Source organism: Metarhizium album (genome assembly GCF_000804445.1).
Source record: "Metarhizium album ARSEF 1941 chromosome Unknown scaffold_5, whole genome shotgun sequence".
In the NCBI taxonomy this organism is placed as follows: domain Eukaryota; kingdom Fungi; phylum Ascomycota; class Sordariomycetes; order Hypocreales; family Clavicipitaceae; genus Metarhizium; species Metarhizium album.
Window position 1 is genome coordinate 1,205,548 of NW_024467579.1, and position 18,246 is coordinate 1,223,793.

Here is an 18,246-nt window from a genome sequence, read left to right on the forward strand (position 1 = left end):
CCTCTGTAATTGCACCTAGCACGTAGCGAGGTGCGCATGTCGTCATTGTCCTTGGCGCTTGCAGCATTGACCGCTTCTTGTTTTATTGTATAAGCGCACGGTCTTGATGGTCAGTCATGACTTGCCCCTGCGTGGAACGTCGGTCCACGAGCCAAAGCAAAGCCTACTAAGTTCTGGCTATGTCCAAAGAGCGTTTTGGGATCCGTGATGTTGGCAACGTAGAGTGTGTTTGTAGGATTTGGGCGGAGGGTAGTCCCCTCTCCGTAGATTGGCGTTGAACCTCATTTCTGGCGAAGCTTGGCGAAGCACAGACTCTTTGTCACCGGAGGGGAGCATCTCGTGGGCCGGGTCTCTGTCCGGATTTTCGGTCAAGGAGAAGACAACGCACAAGTCACAAGACACCGGGCCATGGCCGCGAAGCAACTCGGGGCTAGAGACTTGCGAGTTGGTGGTAGTGCGAAGGCTCTTTATTAAGAGCATTGGCCTGGCACCGCGGGGCAGTCTTCTTTTGGATGTGGCGTCGGCGGACGGCAGAGTTTTTGTGTGCGCAAAGGCGCCCGTGATGTGCAGCCCAGACCTCATGCACGTTGCCACGCTCAAGGAGTCAAATGAGATGTGGATATACTTATATCCACCGTGTCGGATATAAATGAGGCTGTGGACCCGATCCGAATTTGGTCTAGCTGCGGCTGCTCGATAGGGCAGAGCAGAACACGAAGCTGAAGCGTGTTTTAGGTTTATGGGTTTACTCTTGGCGCAGGCTTCAGCAAAAGCGGCACGAGTAATAAAGCAGATACAGTCTCTTGTCGTTGGTCATGCTCGTACGATTGACGAGCAAGGCCACTGAGCAAGCCCAAGCGATAGACCAATGGCGTGGACCGGCGTATTCGGCGCAGCCATGTGACATGTCGCAGCGAGATGGCAGGACACAATGGGAAGGCCTTGCTCCGTACGGAGTACCGAGGGAGGAAATCGACACAAGTCGTGCGTTCTGCGTGCCGAGTACGGAGTATGGAGTCAGAGATGGCAGAGGCCAGCGCGGCCACCGTCCGAGCCCAGTATCCGAGTGCGGTGTCCGAGATTGTAGGATCCAAGCAAAAGCACGTCCTGAATGGCAAAGTGTCCTTGGTTTCATCCTTCGCCTTGGCTCGGCAACTCCATGGAACGGGATGGTTCGGCACGTTTGTGTGCAAACAAACAAAGCCCAAGCCCAAAGCCCAAAGGCCATATCGGTCCACAGGCGCCGAGTCAGTCCAAGGGAGCCACCCACTTTCCCGCAAACCCGCCAAGGGCCAAAGTTGAAGGGGCTGAAAGGGGGTCCCATCAACCTGGTTGCAGATTCAGGCACCGCGGCCAACGGCGTCCCTTGGCTGCCGTTAGCTCGCCCTGAAGAAGTCCTTGGGTTTCAAGAGCATGGCCAGAAGCACCGACAGCGTCTCCCTGGTCTCGATTCGCCGTCGAGGGCAACTTGTGGCGGCTCTTGGGATTCAATAAAGCTTTATCGCATAGCAACCAAGGTGTTCCGACTCCTGACCCATTTGATCATTGGTGATGGCCCCATTTTGTCTTCACCTGGGTCGTGTGTCAGGTCCATCCTCGTGCGACGGAGTCGGACGCGCAGAAACGTTTTATTAGAGGGCGCGGCTCCCGTACGGCGCATCGACGGGAGAAGTGATTTCTACTCGATCTCTTGCGGCATTTTGAGAATCCGGGACCGAGCATGATTTGTTTTCCTCCAATGTCCCCTTCAATGTTTGTTGTTGCGCACATTATCTAGCTCCTTTGTACGGAGTACACCGTACCTTTTCCTGGTAACTGGGCCTTGTAGTGCTTGGTCGTGCCTTCCAAGAACAACATCTTACACGATTAGAGCCGCCAGGCCGCAACCACTGGAACCGCCACCGCATCGCCGTCTTGATCTTGACTCTTGATCATTGCACGAGACGTCACGTCCTGAAGACCTGCCGGCAATACGAACGATTTAGCGCCACCGCTCCAAGCCGACTGCTCAGGGGTCGACCAGGGTTCTGCAGATAGTACCAGACCCTTGACACCACACACCCACTTCCCATACTCGAGACGCCATGTGCATCACCATCACCTTGCGGTGTTGTTGACTGTCTTTCAAACATCGTCATTGCCGACTCGTGCACATTCTTGCACTGCCGTGCCAACGAGTCTTTTCTTCGCTTCACTCGTCGCTTCTGTCGCAAGCCGCAAACCCCCTTGATTGGCGCTGAACACGCAGAAAAGCCGAATATCGAGTTGGAGTCAGGTCCCCGTTGGGAAACATCGACAACTGGAGCATTGACATCAGTGACTTGCTTGCCCACTCTTCCCGTTGCATGAACAGCCCCATCCTCGCTGTTTCGACTTTGCCTCGCCCGTTCACTGAGTCGACCCTGCGGCTGATTCGACCGACGTCGTCATTTTGGACACACCTGTTCGGGCACTGCGAACCGGCCCTCCTCTTCCTTGACACCTCTTCGTTTCTCGTTCATGAAGCATTTTGGGCTGGGAGAAGAAAAAAGAACATTGTCTGACCTCTCCTCCAACTGCCAACAACTACCGTGTTATTGTCAGATATCGAATGCATTATCTTGTATTGACGTTCTTTGAGACCATTTCCGGAGAGCCGCCCGCAACACCATCGGGGCTCCGATCCCATTAACCACCATGGCAATGCCAAGGGAATCATCGTTTTTACCGGCGATAAAATGTTCAATATGTGGTTGCCAGGTGGAAATTTCCATGATGGGAGATCATATCTGCGCCGGCCCAACAACAGCCAAAGAATGTAAGTTACACGGCATGACCATCCCCCCAAGGGCAACCTCGGGCTAATCATGAGCCAGTATCGCCACCCTTGGATTCAAGTGATCGATTTACCAAACCATCATACCCAGAACATGGCCGCACACCATCTCCCGTAGAGACAGGTACAACGGGTGAGTTGCTCAAGCTGTTCTCCGCAAACTGGAGGAATCACTGACTGGTTGCCAGGTCAAACATACGTGCACCGTGGCCAATTGACGCCTGTAAGCCAACCGAGCGGGTCGCGGGAAGCATCCCCAATATACACCAGCAAGCGCGAGAATTTTCGCAAAGCCCATGAAAATTTCGGCTCTAGGAAACCTGTTGACGTCGGACTGGAGTCGCCAACGTCTTTCAATCCAGCTGCGCGGTCGAGAGGATATGGTGGATTCGAAGAAACGAGCAGAGAAAACGTTGATAAGCCGCTCAGCGGAGGGTTTATGAATAGACTGAATGTCTCTGTTCCAGGCCCGTTTGATCCCGCAAGAGGACCATCAACGGCTCAGAGCCCATATCATCAACAAAAGAACTCGATCGAAAAATTAGGTCTTTCAAAAGAACCGCTGCTGCCGAGACATCCCCGAAAGGATGGATATGGCGGATTCGGAGCACCAAAGAATGCAACTTCGAATGACTTAGCAGGCTTTGGCCGGTCCGAAACATATCCTAAGCTATCTCCAACAAAAAATTCCTTCCAGACACAGCGGACACCCTCGGCTCCAGCGTCGCCTCCCGAGCGCTCACGTATTGGAGTTGACTATGAACATGCTTATAAGAAACGGTCGCTAGGCCCAGATACCTCACGCAAGCCTCCCCCTCGCACAAGCTTGCTGCCAGAACACAGCCTGAGAAACAAGGGCTCGGTAGATTTGGCGGCGGAATTTGGAATCGGGAATCCATATCATTCATCATCCGATTCAGTTTCGTCGAGATACTCTGATTTCAGTCGCACTAGCCGAAGCACTGCTCTAACGAGCCCAGCCAGGTCGGAAACTTGTCCGGCTGAGCAAAGCCGGGAAACGAATGAAGGTGGTTTCCCAACGGACAGGCTCAAGTCAAATGACTCGCGCATCGATCCTTTTGTGGGAGCACCTCAAAACACCCAATTTGACGGTGCGTCGCGGTCTAGGAACAAGTCACGAGAGCCAATCTCTAGAGGGGGATACAGCTCCTCTCCGCCCCAGGATGGAAATTACATGCCGCCGGACTTGAGAAATAATCATGCACGAACCGGGTCTACTTCGTCGCGAAGACAGGGAATTCGGGAACGACACGCCACGCCCAACCCGCTGGAACTTCCATCTCGAGGAGACTGCAAGGCTTGTAGATTACCCATAAGGGGCAAGAGCATTTCCTCAGCCGACGGCAGACTGACTGGGAAGTATCACAAGTCTTGCTTTATTTGCACTACTTGTGCCGAGCCATTTCCATCGTCCGTTTTTTATGTGTTGGACGACAAACCCTACTGCAAGCAGCACTACCACGAGCTCAATGGCAGTCTCTGTGGTCAATGCAGGCGTGGCATTGAGGGACAGTATCTGGAAGACGAGGCGAGAGTAAAATATCACGTCGGCTGTTTTCGATGCTTGGACTGCGGCCAATCTTTGTCAGAGGGGTACTTTGAGATTGGCGGCTCTTCTTACTGCGAGAAAGACGCGTGGAAACGCGTAGAACAAGTGCTCAAACCCCTACCTCCAGAGCCGGAGCCGTATCAACGCCGACCATCGCGTGGCGTCGATGGCACTCGAATTCCGCAGGGCCTCCCCTTCAACCCAGCACCTCGTTTTGGGCAAGGACCACCTCCACCGCCACCCAGCGGCCTTCCAAATGGCGGTCGCTCTGGGGCGGGCGCGAGTCAGCCGTTCGGTATGAACAAGCGTATGACGCGCTTGGGCAACATGAACTTGGGAAGACACATGATTTGATTTCCATGCGACCAAGTCAATTGCTGACTTGCCATGAGATTTACGAATTCGCCACGACGTTTATCACCACCTATTAATTAGTACATAATCTGTTGAGCCTTTTCTTTTGACAACATGGGGCGGTGCCATTTCCATTTCCCAGGTCATGGCAACCGTAGTCCTCTGTAGCTTATTATTGCATTGTCGGGGCCTCTGGTTGCAACTTGCGGGTTACCAAACCGCTAGTCGCATCTCCTTTATGCTCCCTGCAAGAAAGCGAATGTCCTTGCAGGCCTTGTTTGGACGATTTGCGATGTATGTATCAAATCAAGATGATGAGGAAAACATCTGGGAGGAAAAGGAGAAGCACAGGCATCCTGTGTGCCGTGAGCAGTGATGCCACGTGGGGGTTTGTCTAGTATAGAAAAAAAGGTCGCGTGAGCGATGTGTTTCTATTTCAAATGCTCGTCTCGTCTTTGCAACCCGTTTGTGTTCCTTGCGGGCTTTTTGAGAAGCAGAGGCATGGCCGACAATGGTCATTGGTGCGTGCATTGAGGCTGGCATCCGCGGCATCTGGTGACGTCTCGGTGGCGGCTCTCGACGGTTTTCCACGCGCCACAAAAGTTGGCATGAGGCCGTCTGTCGGCTTGATTGAGGAGCGTCTTGTGAAAGGAAAGGGCAGTACGGGCACCGCGGCGCCGACAAACAGTAGGACAGCAGGATGGCGTGTGGCAGGCAAGCAAGCGACAGAGCACAACCACAACAACATGCATCGAATGCCAAGCAGCCAGGACGTTGTGGTGACCTGGTCCCTGGCCCCTGTCGGCGACTCGAAGCACGTCACAATGTTCTCTGGGGCCGAAGCCAGCGGCCATTTTGCCCAAAGTTTATACACAGAACTTACGGAGTACTCTGGTGACGGAGTGGCGGTGGCGACAACCTCGCCGGTTCGGGCCCGTCATCATCCGTGGTTGCCATTGCGCCCCGTGCTGGAACCCATTAAGTATGTTGTTCTTGACTTGTTTGGGAGACCTTGCAGACAAGATTTGTAGCTATTCCAAATGCGTGCAACTCGTTATCCTCAAGAGATGCGCGCCTGCTCTGTACTTACTCAAGGTAGGGAGTTCTCCGTACGTGTCCAGTACCATGCGCCGAAAAGTGGGACCACACTCGGAATTTGTGTGCGGCTGCACCTTCCCTCTATGTAGGATTGCGTGCGCCCGCGCTCATCGTAAATGCCTCAAGCACGGGGTAATACGGAGTGGTCGTGGCACCTAGGCAGTTCCATCGCGTCCTGAATCGAGTTTCCTGCTGAGGGGGCGGGTGGCGACTGGAGCCTTGTAGAATTTGCGATTAAACAATGCGCGACGCTTGTGGTCTTGTGGTGGTACGCAAAGTCGCTAGTGTTGCGCCGTCGTCGTCCGTTCTCCAAAGGGGGCAAGTCACGTGCTGGCAGGATCTTGAGGCGCCGATGTCCCTGGATTTAGTATTTGATCAGCGGCCACTAGGTTTTAGCGAGTGATTGGCTGAGACTGGCTGGTGCCGATCTCATCTGTTCCTTGGCGGTTCGATCAAATCAAGGCTGTGCACCGGCCGCGCAGGACCCACGGGCTGTGCCATCTATTGGCACTGTGCGGCCCCGGGGAGTGAGGAGATCTGCGAAAGGGGGAGAGTTGAAAAAGGGACAAACTTACAATCAATTGGTCGCTTCAGTGTCCTGCTAAACTACTTAACGTACTAGCAAAGTACGTGCGTACCGACTTGGTAAGCTGTCGAGGGCCCATGATCAGACGAAGACCTCTGCGCAACTTGACGGTTGGGTGAGACGGGGCGCTCGACGCTTTGCAAATCTCGTGAACAAGGACAAACAACGGAGCGGTCGTCGGCAGTGTCTTCACTCTCGTCTGTTGCCTGCTACACTGGATTGTGTGACTTGTTTGCCGGCGCCCCTGCGAGCGAGACCTGCTGCTGGCCCCTGCTGGCCCGGCCCAGCCTTGCAGACCGTGCCATGTTTCAAAGTTTGCTTGTGGGAGAGAGGCCTATACGACGTACTGGAAACCGAAGTCGTACAAAAACGACGACGTGGTACCGCCGGAATCTGCATGTACGGAGCATGTTGCATGTGCCGAATCGTGGGCGGTTCTTGGCCAGCGACGCCTTTTAATTGCGGGTTTCTCATGGAGTACAGAGTAGGGAGTATGCACACTTGACATGTCTCGACTCGTCGGGCAGGTTGGCGGCATTGGCAGCATTGGCAGGCGAGAGCAAGCAAGAGCAGGTGGGAGAAGCTCATGCCATCTGCCATGGCTCGTGGACTCTGGAGCAGCGACCCACACACCAGGCTCAAGTGGAAACGACTGTACAGAGTACGGAGTACGGAGTACTGCAAGTCCAGTCCAGCAGCACGCAATGCTTGCTCCGTACGGAGCACCGAGTGCTGGAGACTTTTGGGGCACGTGGCGGCCGCTGGTACAGAGCTGACCTGGGCGCAGGCAGGAGGTACTGCGGAGCATCTGTGCTCCGTACTCGCGCCGGGTTTTCACTTTCAACGGCCTGAGCCCAAGGCCCGAGGCACTCATTTCTCTGTCTGGACAATAGCCACGCACGATTGTGTTGAACCATCTCAAATGGCCCCAGGTGCAGGTGCAGGTGCTTTCCCAATGTTCCAAGACAAAATCAAATGTCACGGCTGGTGACCCACACGGCCCACACAGTCCACACAGTGAACCCACATGTCAACTGGTTCATGAACCATCACTGATTGCTCCATCCAGCAATTCTCCAGTTCTCCAGCCGGGTAGTAATAAATATTCTACGTACGGAGTAGTACGGAGCTCCGTGCCACCCCATGGCCCACCATTATTACCGGACTTGTCAAGTAATTGCTATCGCCAGGGCTGGGCAGTTCGTTGAAGCAGTTGACGTTGGAGTCGAGGCGTCTCGACTGCCGCACCAAGATGGCCTCGCAACCTGGCGCCATTCAAGTGGCGCTGCCGTCAAGTGCATCGTACTGTACTGAACAGCTGGACAGTGAATATTCGCACGCCTCAAGCCGCCCGCCTTCCCGTCTGGCTGCGGCTGGCCGTGCACCAGTGATGTCTTCCAGATTGCGCCGGACATCAACACCCCCAATCAAGCCCCCTACCCCCCTTTTTATTTCTCCAATCCCCCCCCCCATCTCGCTGCTCCCGTCTCTGGCGCAGCTTGACTTTTGACTTTTATCGTAATTTGGGTTGACGCCTCATCTTCCATCTCGATAGCTTCCACTCGCCTTTGGCCTTGTCCATTCTTTTACTCCCATTCTCCTTTCGAGGCCCTCTCGTTTGCGCTGCTGGGCCGGATTCAGCTTCCCAAGCTTCCCAGCTCCAGTAGCGGCGCTTTACCTGTCTCAGCCGAAGTCTCCAGAGAATGCTCCCGTTAGTACTCCGTAATTACATCTTCAGCATCTGGAACGCCCCGTGGTCGAGCCGAGACACTTGCCCTGGGCCTTGAGCCTTGCAGTTTAAGGCGTTTCCCGTTACTGCCGCCTCGAGCTTTGTTTGTCAACCGAGAGTCTGTTCCTGTCAACCACACCGAACCGACTCGGCATTACGACCAGCAGCCTGTCATATCTCTTTGCGATCAATGTTGGTCTTTCGCCCTGTCAAGCCATCTATCTACCTCCTGGTACCAAGGCACAGCTTCTCCGCTCTCTAGGATTGGAGCCCATCCATCCTTGGCCATTCGTTATTCCCGCCCATTTCAAGACGAGACGAAATTCTGGTCAATCGTTGATTGTTCAGTTTGCTTTGCGTTTTCTCTCCCTACTTAAGCCAGTACATTGATTTCTTGTTACTTCCAGTGAGCGTCTTGCGCCGCGTCTGTCCGTCTCTTGGCGATTTCTTGGGGAGGGGACCAATGGATGAAATGTTACAGCCCCAAGGACGACGAACCATGTTATCTCGGCTGAGACCGAGATCGGTCTTCTTCATCACCTTGGCCGCACTATCGTGTTACTTTTTAGTCTTCAGCGGTCCTTCACCAAGTCTGCACATTGTCCCTTACTCCAAGGGCGGAAGTACAGGCAAGCAAGGCTCGGCCCGTGACGCGAAAAACAACCACAACGACGAAAAGCCGCTTACCAGACCCAAGCCGGACGATATCACTCTCAAGCCTGACCCTGGCCATCACCATGAGGAGCCTACTGGTACTCGTGCGGGTTGGGAAATTGACATTGAAGACCTGGCCTATTGGTCCGACCCGGACGATAAGGAGAGTAATGACGACGTCCTACCTGGCTATGAAACCGACGGTACAGATAGAGATGCTGGCGACATCGCCAGACTTCAACATGAGAAAGATTTGCGAAAGATGTGGCGTTATGCTTACAAAACCACTTCAAAGTATGTTCGTTCCGATGCGCCGTTGTTGAAGGTAAGCGGTGCTAATCCTGCATATTCAGACTCGCAAACTCCAACCTGATTTATGGTAACACACTTAACGAGCTGGTCCTCAAAGACAATCGGACCGAAGAACAAGCCAAGTGCCTTCGTGAGGATCCGAATGTCAAGTTTTCGTTGAATGACGACCAACCGGTGCGATTCAGTCCGTATCCTGACTACAACGGCGACGAATGGAAGAAGAATGGCCACGCTCCTTATGTGCCCTGCAAGGGTCCCACCGGCGAATTTGTCGAAGACTTGCTCGTTTTCCGCGGTCGCCCAGCGAGGTGGCCTGAGACAAAGTTCGGCGATTACGACTTGTTTGGTATTGACCCCAACTTGTGCTGGGAGCGTGATTCCCGCCTTGGACAGTACGGGCTCTGGGAAATGAAAAAGAAGGTTGGGGGGTCGTACAAAACCATTGACTGGGATAATGTCAACTGGGGTGAATTACAGAAGAGCTGTTTGAAGCACAACGCCAACCGCTTCGACATGACCATGAGCAAGAAGAATCCTTATCTTGACAACTACTCCGAGAATCGCCAGCCTACCATTCCACCATTGGCACAAAAGACTACCAATTCTGAGCATGGAGAGACAGGCACCCCTAAGATTAAAGGGCGATCCGTTGCCTCAAAAGGGGCCCAAACCACCAAGGAGTCTCGAACGGCCCTCCTGCTTAGATCGTACACTGGCATGAAGTACTCTGACAACGACAGACAAGTCATTCGTGCCCTGATTAGCGAACTCAGTCTCAAGACTGGTGGGCAGTATGAGGTCTTCCTCCTGGTTCATTCCAAGAATCAAAGTCTTGCCATTTTTGATGACGATGAGCTGTATCAGACCGTGCTCAAAGAAAATGTGCCTGCCGAATTCCACGGCATCACTGTACTGTGGAACGACCATCAGGTCTGGGATGTGTACACCGAGTTGAAAGACGAGTATGCGCGAGCTGTCCACAGCGCTCAGTGGCTTTCGGTACAGAAGTTCAGTCAGGACCACCCACAATTCGATTACATTTGGAACTGGGAAATGGATTTCCGATACACGGGGCATCACTACGACCTTCTCGAGAAGCTGTCGGCATTTGCGAAGAAGCAGCCTCGTAAATATCTGTGGGAGAGAAACGAGCGCTACTACATCCCCGAGTATCACGGCGACTATGACACCTCCTTCCGCGAAGATGTCGCAAAGAAGCGAGGTAATAAGACGGTTTGGGGCCCTCCTAAACTGCCCTTCGTCAGGCCTGTCGGCCCCAGACCCCCAGTGGCATCTCATGAAGAGGATGACTATGAATGGGGTGTCGGCGAAGAAGCCGATTTCATTAGTGTTGGCCCCATTTTTGATCCTGTTGATAGCCAGTGGATTATTTCAAACCATGTCTGGGGCTATAGCGACGAAAAGCACAAGTCTGCCGACCTGCCTCGACGCACGACCATTGTCACCCAGTCCCGAGTCTCAAAACGTCTCCTCGACATCATGCATGTTGAGAACCTGCGTGGTCAGCATGTCGCTTCTGAGATGACGGCGCAGACGGTTGCATTGCTTCACGGCCTGAAGACTGTCTTCGCTCCTCATCCAGTTTTTATGGATCGAGATTGGAAGGGAGGCTTCCTCAACAACTGGTTCAACCCTGGACCCGATGGCGAATCTGGGGGCCGTGGATCACCGTTTGGCTGGGGAAGAGAGCGTCGCTTCCAAGGTACCACCTGGTATTATCGTGCCGAGCCGCCAAACAGACTCTACAACAACTGGATGGGCTGGGTTGACACAGGCGTTGGCGGGATGGAGTGGGAGAAGAAACATGGACGTCCCTGCTTGCCATCGGTCATGCTGCACCCCATCAAGAACACACAACCCACCAAGTCAGATCACGAGTCTGGATTTGAGCTGGCTTTTGGCTAAGAAGCACGCCACAGGTTTTGGCAAGGTCAGGCCATAACAGGTTTCTGGCCATCACATAGTCGCATTGCCCTTGCCACGGACTGACCTTTTCGTGAATACTCCGATTCGTTGATTCTTGTGCTATTATTGGCGGGCTCAACTCTGTTCATTTGGGATACCCAACTTGTTACTTCTAATTCGCATTTCAAGACTTTCAACATGCAGCACTCGCATCTCGAACGGAACGCTTGAGAGGGGCGATGTTCCCAGTACTTCTTTTTTTTGTTCTTGCCAGTTTTTTTCTTCTTCTTGTCTCACCATGTTGATGAAGTGGAGTGTCGCTTCTTTCCTGATTCTGGTACAGAATGGATGGAGTGTACTTGTGATGGTTTGCGGCTCGTCAATTCTGGGGCTGGGCCACAACATGAGAAAGGAGGCGTTGCAGCACGGTGAAATGCACGGCAAAATCGGCGTTTGTCCAGTATATTTCCTATTGAGCCCCCCCCCCTCTTTGACGATTTTCTGTGGCGGTGGTCGCTCGCTGCTCACTGCGGGCACGATATTTCTTTGCGACGGGTGTCGACTGGCACATTTCTTGTTCCATTATTTCCTCCAGACTTCAGGGGAACCTTATCCTTGAAGTTGCGTGCCTATGGCATGAACAAGTATATAGAGGGCCAAAGGAGCTGCCCGACATGATTGGTCAATGACAATAATACGTAAGATGAAGTGTTCCTGTGACGTCGGTGAATGAAGGGGCTGCCCGCACCATGAGGTGGACGGATGAGCGCAGAAGAGGGGAGAAGTGAAGAGGAAATCCCTAGCGAGTCATCAATGACCGCGGCCACGGGCCATGGACGAGAAGAATTCTGCAGAGTGACTGCTTGGGGCAAGGTGACGTTGGGCGCAGCCGGATGGTTGCCGCGCAAAAAGAGCGGTCAGAACGACGCCAGGGTCCGTCCGTCGCGCATGGAGGAATCTGAATCAATCAAACAACGCTGAATCCTCGGTACAGAGCATGAGCCCGCCACCCACGGTAAGCGTCCCGTCTCCCTCCCCCATCTCTCCAGGAAGAATGCTCCGGCTCCGGCTCCGGCTCCGGCCTCGTTGCTGACTTGCTCGTGCGTCAAGACGCCCACTCCGCGGCGGTTCCTGCTGGCCAAACGACCGCCCGCCTCGCAAAGCCCGGCGCCGCAAGCACCGCAGCAGTTCCAATCAACTCCGCGCTTCGGCTCGTCGTCATCCGGACCGCGGCTCGCGCAGCGCAGGCCGCACGACCTCGAGGACGTGGATGCCGACGAGTCGCCAGGGGACGAGGCCGACGAGACGCGATGCGACGACCTGACAACGTCGCAGGACACGGGGCCCGAGCCTCCTTCGCAGAGCCCATCTTGTGCCGGGACGGAGTCGTCGCCGCCGCCGCCACCGTCGTCGCCGGACAGGCGGGAGGCCAAGAGGCGGAGGGTGTCCATCTCGCCTGCGCCGTCGAGTCCTCCCGGCACTCCTGGGCATCGCACGTCCCCTCCCGCGGCGGCAGCGGCAGCGGCAGCGGCGGACGGCGGCGGACCAAGCACACACCAGCCTATTTTCCGGCCAGCGCCGCGCTTCAAGCCCGTCGACGACGCGCGGCTTCCGGGCTTTCCCGGGGCGTTCTCTCCACGGCGTCGCGGCGAGAAGTATCTGCCCGGGGGACATGCCGCCCGGCTGCAGGGGTGGTTGGCCGAGGTCAAGGGGCGGGAGTCGGCGGCAACGGGGGGCCACGATGCCGTGCTGAGGCTGACGGTGGAGCGTGTCAGCCCCGGCGAGCACATGTGTCTCGTGAGGGCGAGGGCAGGGCCATCCGGCGGCCTGAAGGCGTGTATACTTGCTGGGGAGGGGGGGCCTGCCGTCGGCGAGGGCAGCGTGGTCGTCGTTGAGCAGCCCGTCTGGGAGGTCACTCTGGCTGGGGAGTGTTGGACCGTCGGCTGCAACTGGCGCGTTGCCGCGTGAACAAGGGAGGTGTGCAGATGTGCCGTGGGCGTGGAGCGGCACGGCTTCCCGTCTGCTTGGATTGTTGTGCAGACACGGACGGGCAGACCTGGATTTGAATCTGGATGGATCTGGATGGATCTGGATCTGGAAGAGACGCCGTGCTTGGGCAGGCTGAGCCTTGACCCAAGCCCGTCGAGCCTCTCGTACGGGAATTTGGCTACAAGAACGGGCCGCTTATATCTGTTGCAACTTCAATCTGATGACGCTGTTGCGTCCTCGAAAGCGGCCGTCAATGTCTCTGTGGGCGAGTTGGGAGCTCCTCGAGGGGGGGAGGAATGCAATCGACACTTGAAAGGTACGGTCTACTGAGCTCGAAACCGGCCCCGGTCCTACGTGGGCTGATACCGAAACAGGCGAATGTTTCCAACATCTATCTCTCTCGCATACTCCCGGAAACGTGGCATGTCTGCCAATCTTGTGGCCGAGAAACACATCATGGGTCATGCCGAATTGCCTCGTGCTTGAGTCTACCGCCTCAGGGACCTCCCCTACCTAGTCGATGCCATTATGGGTGAGGAGGAAGCAGGAATCGGTCGATAGACGGATGGGCGAATAGTGACAGGCAGACAATTGGCGCTCTGATGTGACATGGAGTCTCTCCCATCCTCTGACTCGAGTATGTTGCGGGCGTGCGTTTGGCGGCTGTTGACGATGGACCTGTGCGCAGCGTGCACCATTTCTGTAGCAAAAGAAACAAAAAGAATACAAGAAGCCATTGAAACAAGGGAGTGAATGCAGGACAGGGCCGATTGGTCGTACGTACTTTGAGTGCAGGGACCGCATGCGTGCTCCGGAACCAGACGAGACGAGACGGCGTTGCAATCCGGATATGCACGTAACCGTGTTTTCGTTTACGCCCAACGCGCAAAACACGCACGCACCACGCAACTTCGACATGGTCATCATCGTCACCGGCCCGACAATCACTTCACTGCACGCGCGACGCCGCGCCCATCTCTTTTCAAGTGGACACAGCCCCCCGACCAGGCAAATAGCAGCAGAGAATGATGCCCTCGCCATGCTGCGCCTCATGAACAGGGCTCACGCCCACCTCGGCCGGGCGCCTCCATCCGCCGCCCCCTTTCAACGGCGTCACGGCTCGCACAAGGCCTCGGATCCCCTGAGGATATTATTCTGTGGCTCGGACACGTTCAGCTGCGGGTCCCTGAGGGCTTTGCACCGCGAGCACGTGGAGAACAGGGCGTTGGTAGAGGCTCTGGACGTCATGGTGTTGCCCGGCAGAAGGACAGGGAGGGGCCTCAAGACGGTTCGTGAAGGTGGGTGATGGCCTCGCAGCGTCCATGTGTCCGTCAAGTTTGCGCGGGAACAAGGCGGTGCCCCCGACGCAAGCTCGTGCTCGCTCGCGCGCGCGCTAAGTCCACGTCGCAGTGCCCTGCAAAACGCTCGCGGAACAGCTCAACCTCCCCATCCACCAGCGGGAGACGTTCCGGAACTGGGAGGCAAGTCGACCCGTCTCGGTGGCCTGCGCGTGCACGCCTCCGCCGGAGAGAGAGAGGGAGAGAGGCGCTGACGCGGACAAAGCTTCCCCGCGGCACGAATCTCGTCGTCGTCGTGTCGTTCGGGCTCTTCGTGCCCCCGCGGATCCTGAAGTCCGCCAAGTACGGAGGTCTCAACGTCCACCCGTCGCTGCTGCCCGAGTACGTCTGGCGGCTCCCTCACCCTGCTCTGGTACTGCTATCCCCGAGCTTGGCGCTGACGAGAAGCCCGCAGCCTCCGCGGCCCGGCGCCGCTTCACCGCGCCCTCCTCAGGGGGGACACGCACGTGGGCGTGTCGCTGCAGACGCTGGACGACAGGGCCTTTGACCACGGGACGATTCTTGCGCAGAGCCCTGCGCCGGGCATGCCCGTGGCGCGGGGCGCCTCGCTCCAGGAGGTCCTGTCTGCTGCGGCGGCCGAGGGCGCCGACATGCTGATCCGGGGACTGCGGGACGGCGTGCACGTCCCGCCCCGGGAGGACGTGGGTTGGAAGGCGGCCGAGTTGCAGGGCACGCAGCTGGTCCATGCACCAAAGATCACAAAGGCCGACGGACAGGTAGACTGGGCTGCGTGGACGGCAGAGCATTTCGGCACAAGGCTGAGGGTGCTCGGGTCGGTGTGGACGCATCTCGTCAGTCGCAAGGGCGTCAGGAAGAGAGTCATCTTCTTGGATGCCGCGCCGGCCGCCTGTGCCGAGGGGGCCGTGTTGCGGCAATCCCACGAGGCGACGCTGGTATGCGAGCACGAGGGTGCGCTAGTAGGTGACGCGGGGACGGGGCGGCACGAGGCGAGGGTGATGCCTCGACCGGACGGCTCGTGTTTGATTGGCATTCGTGACGGTTCCTGGATACGCGTCGGCAAGGTCAAGGTCGACGGGAAACCGGAGCAGATGGCCGCCGCTGGCCTTGGGAGCTTTGTCCGATGAGGGTCGCGGCGACGAAAAGCTGCAGACAGACGTCACGGACGTCGCCGAGGACAAGGGACAAGGAAACCCTGACGCGCAGAACCGCGGCAGTCTCGGAATAGACAACTACAGACACTAATTTAGTCTTGTGTACATTCACGCGGGTTATTTCATGGATAGATAGCCTTCATGTATGGCTTTCACAGGCAGGTACTCGTACGAGACGTCAAGAGGAGGACATGTTGGTTATTTATAAACCATGGCCATTCCGTGCTTTGAGCCTGCGCCGCTCCGCACCAGGGTATCAAGTCGTCTGCCACGTCCACGGCGTCAGCCCAACCTCGAGCGTATCCATTCGGACCACAGGCACAAGTCCTCCATGTACTCTAGGGCCTTGGCCAGCTTTTGCCTTGTAAAGTCCTTCCTCTTGCACCGGCTCTCCCCGTCCTCCTTCCAGTGCAGGATATTCTCGTCCACAATCTCCACGACTCCGCCTTCCAGGATCTTGAGGGAGATGTTGGCCGTGGACTTGCCCATCGGGAAGACGACCTGCATGTGGGGAGCCGGGTGAACCCAGAGAATGACGTCTAGGTTCATGTCAGGCGCATTGGCCACCTCTGGCGCATCTGCCTCTCCGGCGTCCATGTAGCCTGCCAGATGGTGCTTCTTGGTCTTGGTATCTGTCGGCTGCGCCGGGCTCGGGCTGTCCACGGGCTGTGTCTTGGAGCCGAAGCTGTTTTCGAGCAGGGTCGATACAAAGGCGTACTGTCGCAGCAGCGGCAGCATGTCTAGTAACTGGCGGGGGTGCGAGAATGGCATCTCGGAAACGGTCTGTGAGTAGATGGGCTTGTAAATGTAGAGGGTGGTGTGGTGATGTTTGACCGTCTTGGCTCCGTCCGTCTTGAAAACCCGGACTGGCCTCTGCCGCACTATGGCTCGGGACTCGCTGGGGTCGACCTTGACCCCGGACGGAAAGGGGAACAGCAGGCTGTCAAAGGTCGGGGGCAGCAGCGGGTGGCCGCGCTGGCCGACTTCGTTGACGATGTTGGGGGGGCTGACGTTGGCGTACATGTAGAGACGCGCCCAGTCGTTCTGGGGTAGGACAACAGGCGGGTCGAAGGTGACGGTGAACATGACTCTGGGCACTCTTGTGGTGGAAAGATCAGCCTGCAAGAGGTCCATTCCGGCATCTTTGTTGTCTTCCGACTGTGGCAGTGACATGTTGTCGGGCTCTTGCCAGTCCAGCACGGTCTTTGTGGGATCCATCACATCCTGCTTGGTGATTTCTTTCGAGATCCAGCTGTCCGACACTCTCACGGGCGGCACTTCCATGCCGTCCAGCGGGGCACACCCGAGAAGAAGTGACCAGACTTTTTCCTTCTCGTAGACGTACTTATCCATGCCGTCCTTGGCCGAGGGAGGCATAAACCGTAGCTCCCTCCAATACTGCAGGGCGAGTCCAACTGTATCCCTGTCGTGCATCACCGGCCGCCCATGCCTAGAGCACATGACCATGTTGAGGAGATATTGATCTGGTTTTCCTTTCATGTCTTGCTCCTCACGCAAATTCGACAGGTCCCACTGATGTAGTCTGTCGAGGCTGTCGTAAATGCCAGCCAAAGCCTCGTGGCAGTCGAGCCCTGGCACAATGCTAAGCTTGTCCAAGCCGGCCAGACGTTCAAAGTTGGAGGCAAAGTTCTCGAGAGTTTTCGTCAACGGGCTTTGGGCCGGGAGCAGTTTGAGGTCTTTGAGTAGGATTCGGCCTGCTGCATCCATGTGTCTCGATACTGAGGGGGCAGACCCATGGTAAGTCAGGGAGACGGTCTGAACGATATTGTTGTCAAGCACAATATCGAGGGCAATAGCAGACCCAGCAATGGCCAGGGTCCTCGTCTTACGACCGCCGGGGGTCCTTTGCTCTTCGGAGAGCAATTCCAGGCCAATGCGCTGCGCGAGACGTTCGAGACTAGCTTCGCTCACGAGTCCTTTCTTGGTCTACCACAACGCATCAGCTTCTGGGCAAATCCGGCGTGGCAAGGGGACACACCGACACTCAACAGGTTCAAGATTGTGTCGAGCCGCTTCAGCTTGTCGTCCTCGTTGGCAAGCGCAGCCCCGATGGCGTCTAATCCGCCGACGCCGACGTTGTCGAGTCCAATGTCGAAGCCGCCGCCCATTCCTAGTGCACCCATAGCGGCGGCGGTGGAAGGACTATCAAAGTTGAAGGCTCCCATGCCCGTGTGACCAATGAGTGTCGAGGTGGCCGGGGATTTCTTGACTTGTTGGGGAGACGAACCGGGAGCTCGAGGGGAAAAGGCGGCTCTGGCGTTGTTCGAGAAGGGCGTCGAAACCGGGGGAGTCGCGGCCGCAAGCTGCGAAGGGGTGCGACCCTGCTGCGAAGGTGCATGCTTCATAGGCGTTGGAGTAGCCATCTTGATAGAACGCTCCTATCTATGCCTTGTTCAAGTTGCTCGCCGATGAAATCAAGGCGCTCACGGTCGAGGGAGCGGGCACGAGGGACTACCGCGCTCGCCTTGCCAACCCCGACCCAGGCCCAGGCCGTCCGAGGTGCCTCTGTGCCTCTTCGAGCGGACAGCGTCGGTATCTCGCGCCGCGTAGCGCTCCACCTGGGGTCAAGACGTTGAACGCCGAACGCGGTAAATTGAAGTCTTGGACGCTTGAGCCTGACATGATATGATAGCTAGCCTTGGGGATTTCCGAGAGCCGCCTTCCCTCCCCCACCATGTTGTCAGCATGAGCTCCATCTAGCCAATCAACGGCCGAGTCCCAC

General features: G+C 56.4%; 6 protein-coding genes across 6 annotated transcripts; 5 read left to right on the forward strand and 1 right to left on the reverse strand.

The window, feature by feature from the left end:
* Window positions 1-2,717: 2,717 nt before the first annotated feature.
* Window positions 2,718-4,739, forward strand: MAM_03086 (LIM domain-containing protein; the record flags this gene model as incomplete). Its single annotated transcript, XM_040821885.1, has 2 exons — window positions 2,718-2,797; window positions 2,963-4,739. The coding sequence occupies 2 exons, from the start codon at window positions 2,718-2,720 to the stop codon at window positions 4,737-4,739; spliced, it is 1,857 nt and encodes a 618-aa protein (XP_040680454.1).
* A 440-nt stretch (window positions 4,740-5,179) lies between these two features.
* On the forward strand, window positions 5,180-6,928 carry MAM_03087 (uncharacterized protein; the record flags this gene model as incomplete). Its single annotated transcript, XM_040821886.1, has 2 exons — window positions 5,180-5,721; window positions 6,460-6,928. The coding sequence occupies 2 exons, from the start codon at window positions 5,180-5,182 to the stop codon at window positions 6,926-6,928; spliced, it is 1,011 nt and encodes a 336-aa protein (XP_040680455.1).
* Window positions 6,929-8,651: 1,723 nt separating this feature from the next.
* Window positions 8,652-11,044, forward strand: MAM_03088 (uncharacterized protein; the record flags this gene model as incomplete). The annotated part of the gene is made up of 2 exons (XM_040821887.1): window positions 8,652-9,100; window positions 9,160-11,044. 2 exons carry the CDS (start codon window positions 8,652-8,654, stop codon window positions 11,042-11,044), a joined length of 2,334 nt encoding a protein of 777 aa, XP_040680456.1.
* Window positions 11,045-12,041: 997 nt separating this feature from the next.
* On the forward strand, window positions 12,042-13,012 carry MAM_03089 (uncharacterized protein; the record flags this gene model as incomplete). Its single annotated transcript, XM_040821888.1, has 2 exons — window positions 12,042-12,059; window positions 12,155-13,012. 2 exons carry the CDS (start codon window positions 12,042-12,044, stop codon window positions 13,010-13,012), a joined length of 876 nt encoding a protein of 291 aa, XP_040680457.1.
* A 937-nt stretch (window positions 13,013-13,949) lies between these two features.
* MAM_03090 (methionyl-tRNA formyltransferase) lies at window positions 13,950-15,476 on the forward strand (the record flags this gene model as incomplete). The annotated part of the gene is made up of 4 exons (XM_040821889.1): window positions 13,950-14,331; window positions 14,444-14,532; window positions 14,597-14,712; window positions 14,786-15,476. The coding sequence occupies 4 exons, from the start codon at window positions 13,950-13,952 to the stop codon at window positions 15,474-15,476; spliced, it is 1,278 nt and encodes a 425-aa protein (XP_040680458.1).
* A 309-nt stretch (window positions 15,477-15,785) lies between these two features.
* On the reverse strand, window positions 15,786-17,887 carry MAM_03091 (uncharacterized protein; the record flags this gene model as incomplete). Its single annotated transcript, XM_040821890.1, has 2 exons — window positions 15,786-17,450; window positions 17,507-17,887. The coding sequence occupies 2 exons, from the start codon at window positions 17,885-17,887 to the stop codon at window positions 15,786-15,788; spliced, it is 2,046 nt and encodes a 681-aa protein (XP_040680459.1).
* Between the last annotated feature and the right edge of the window lie 359 nt (window positions 17,888-18,246).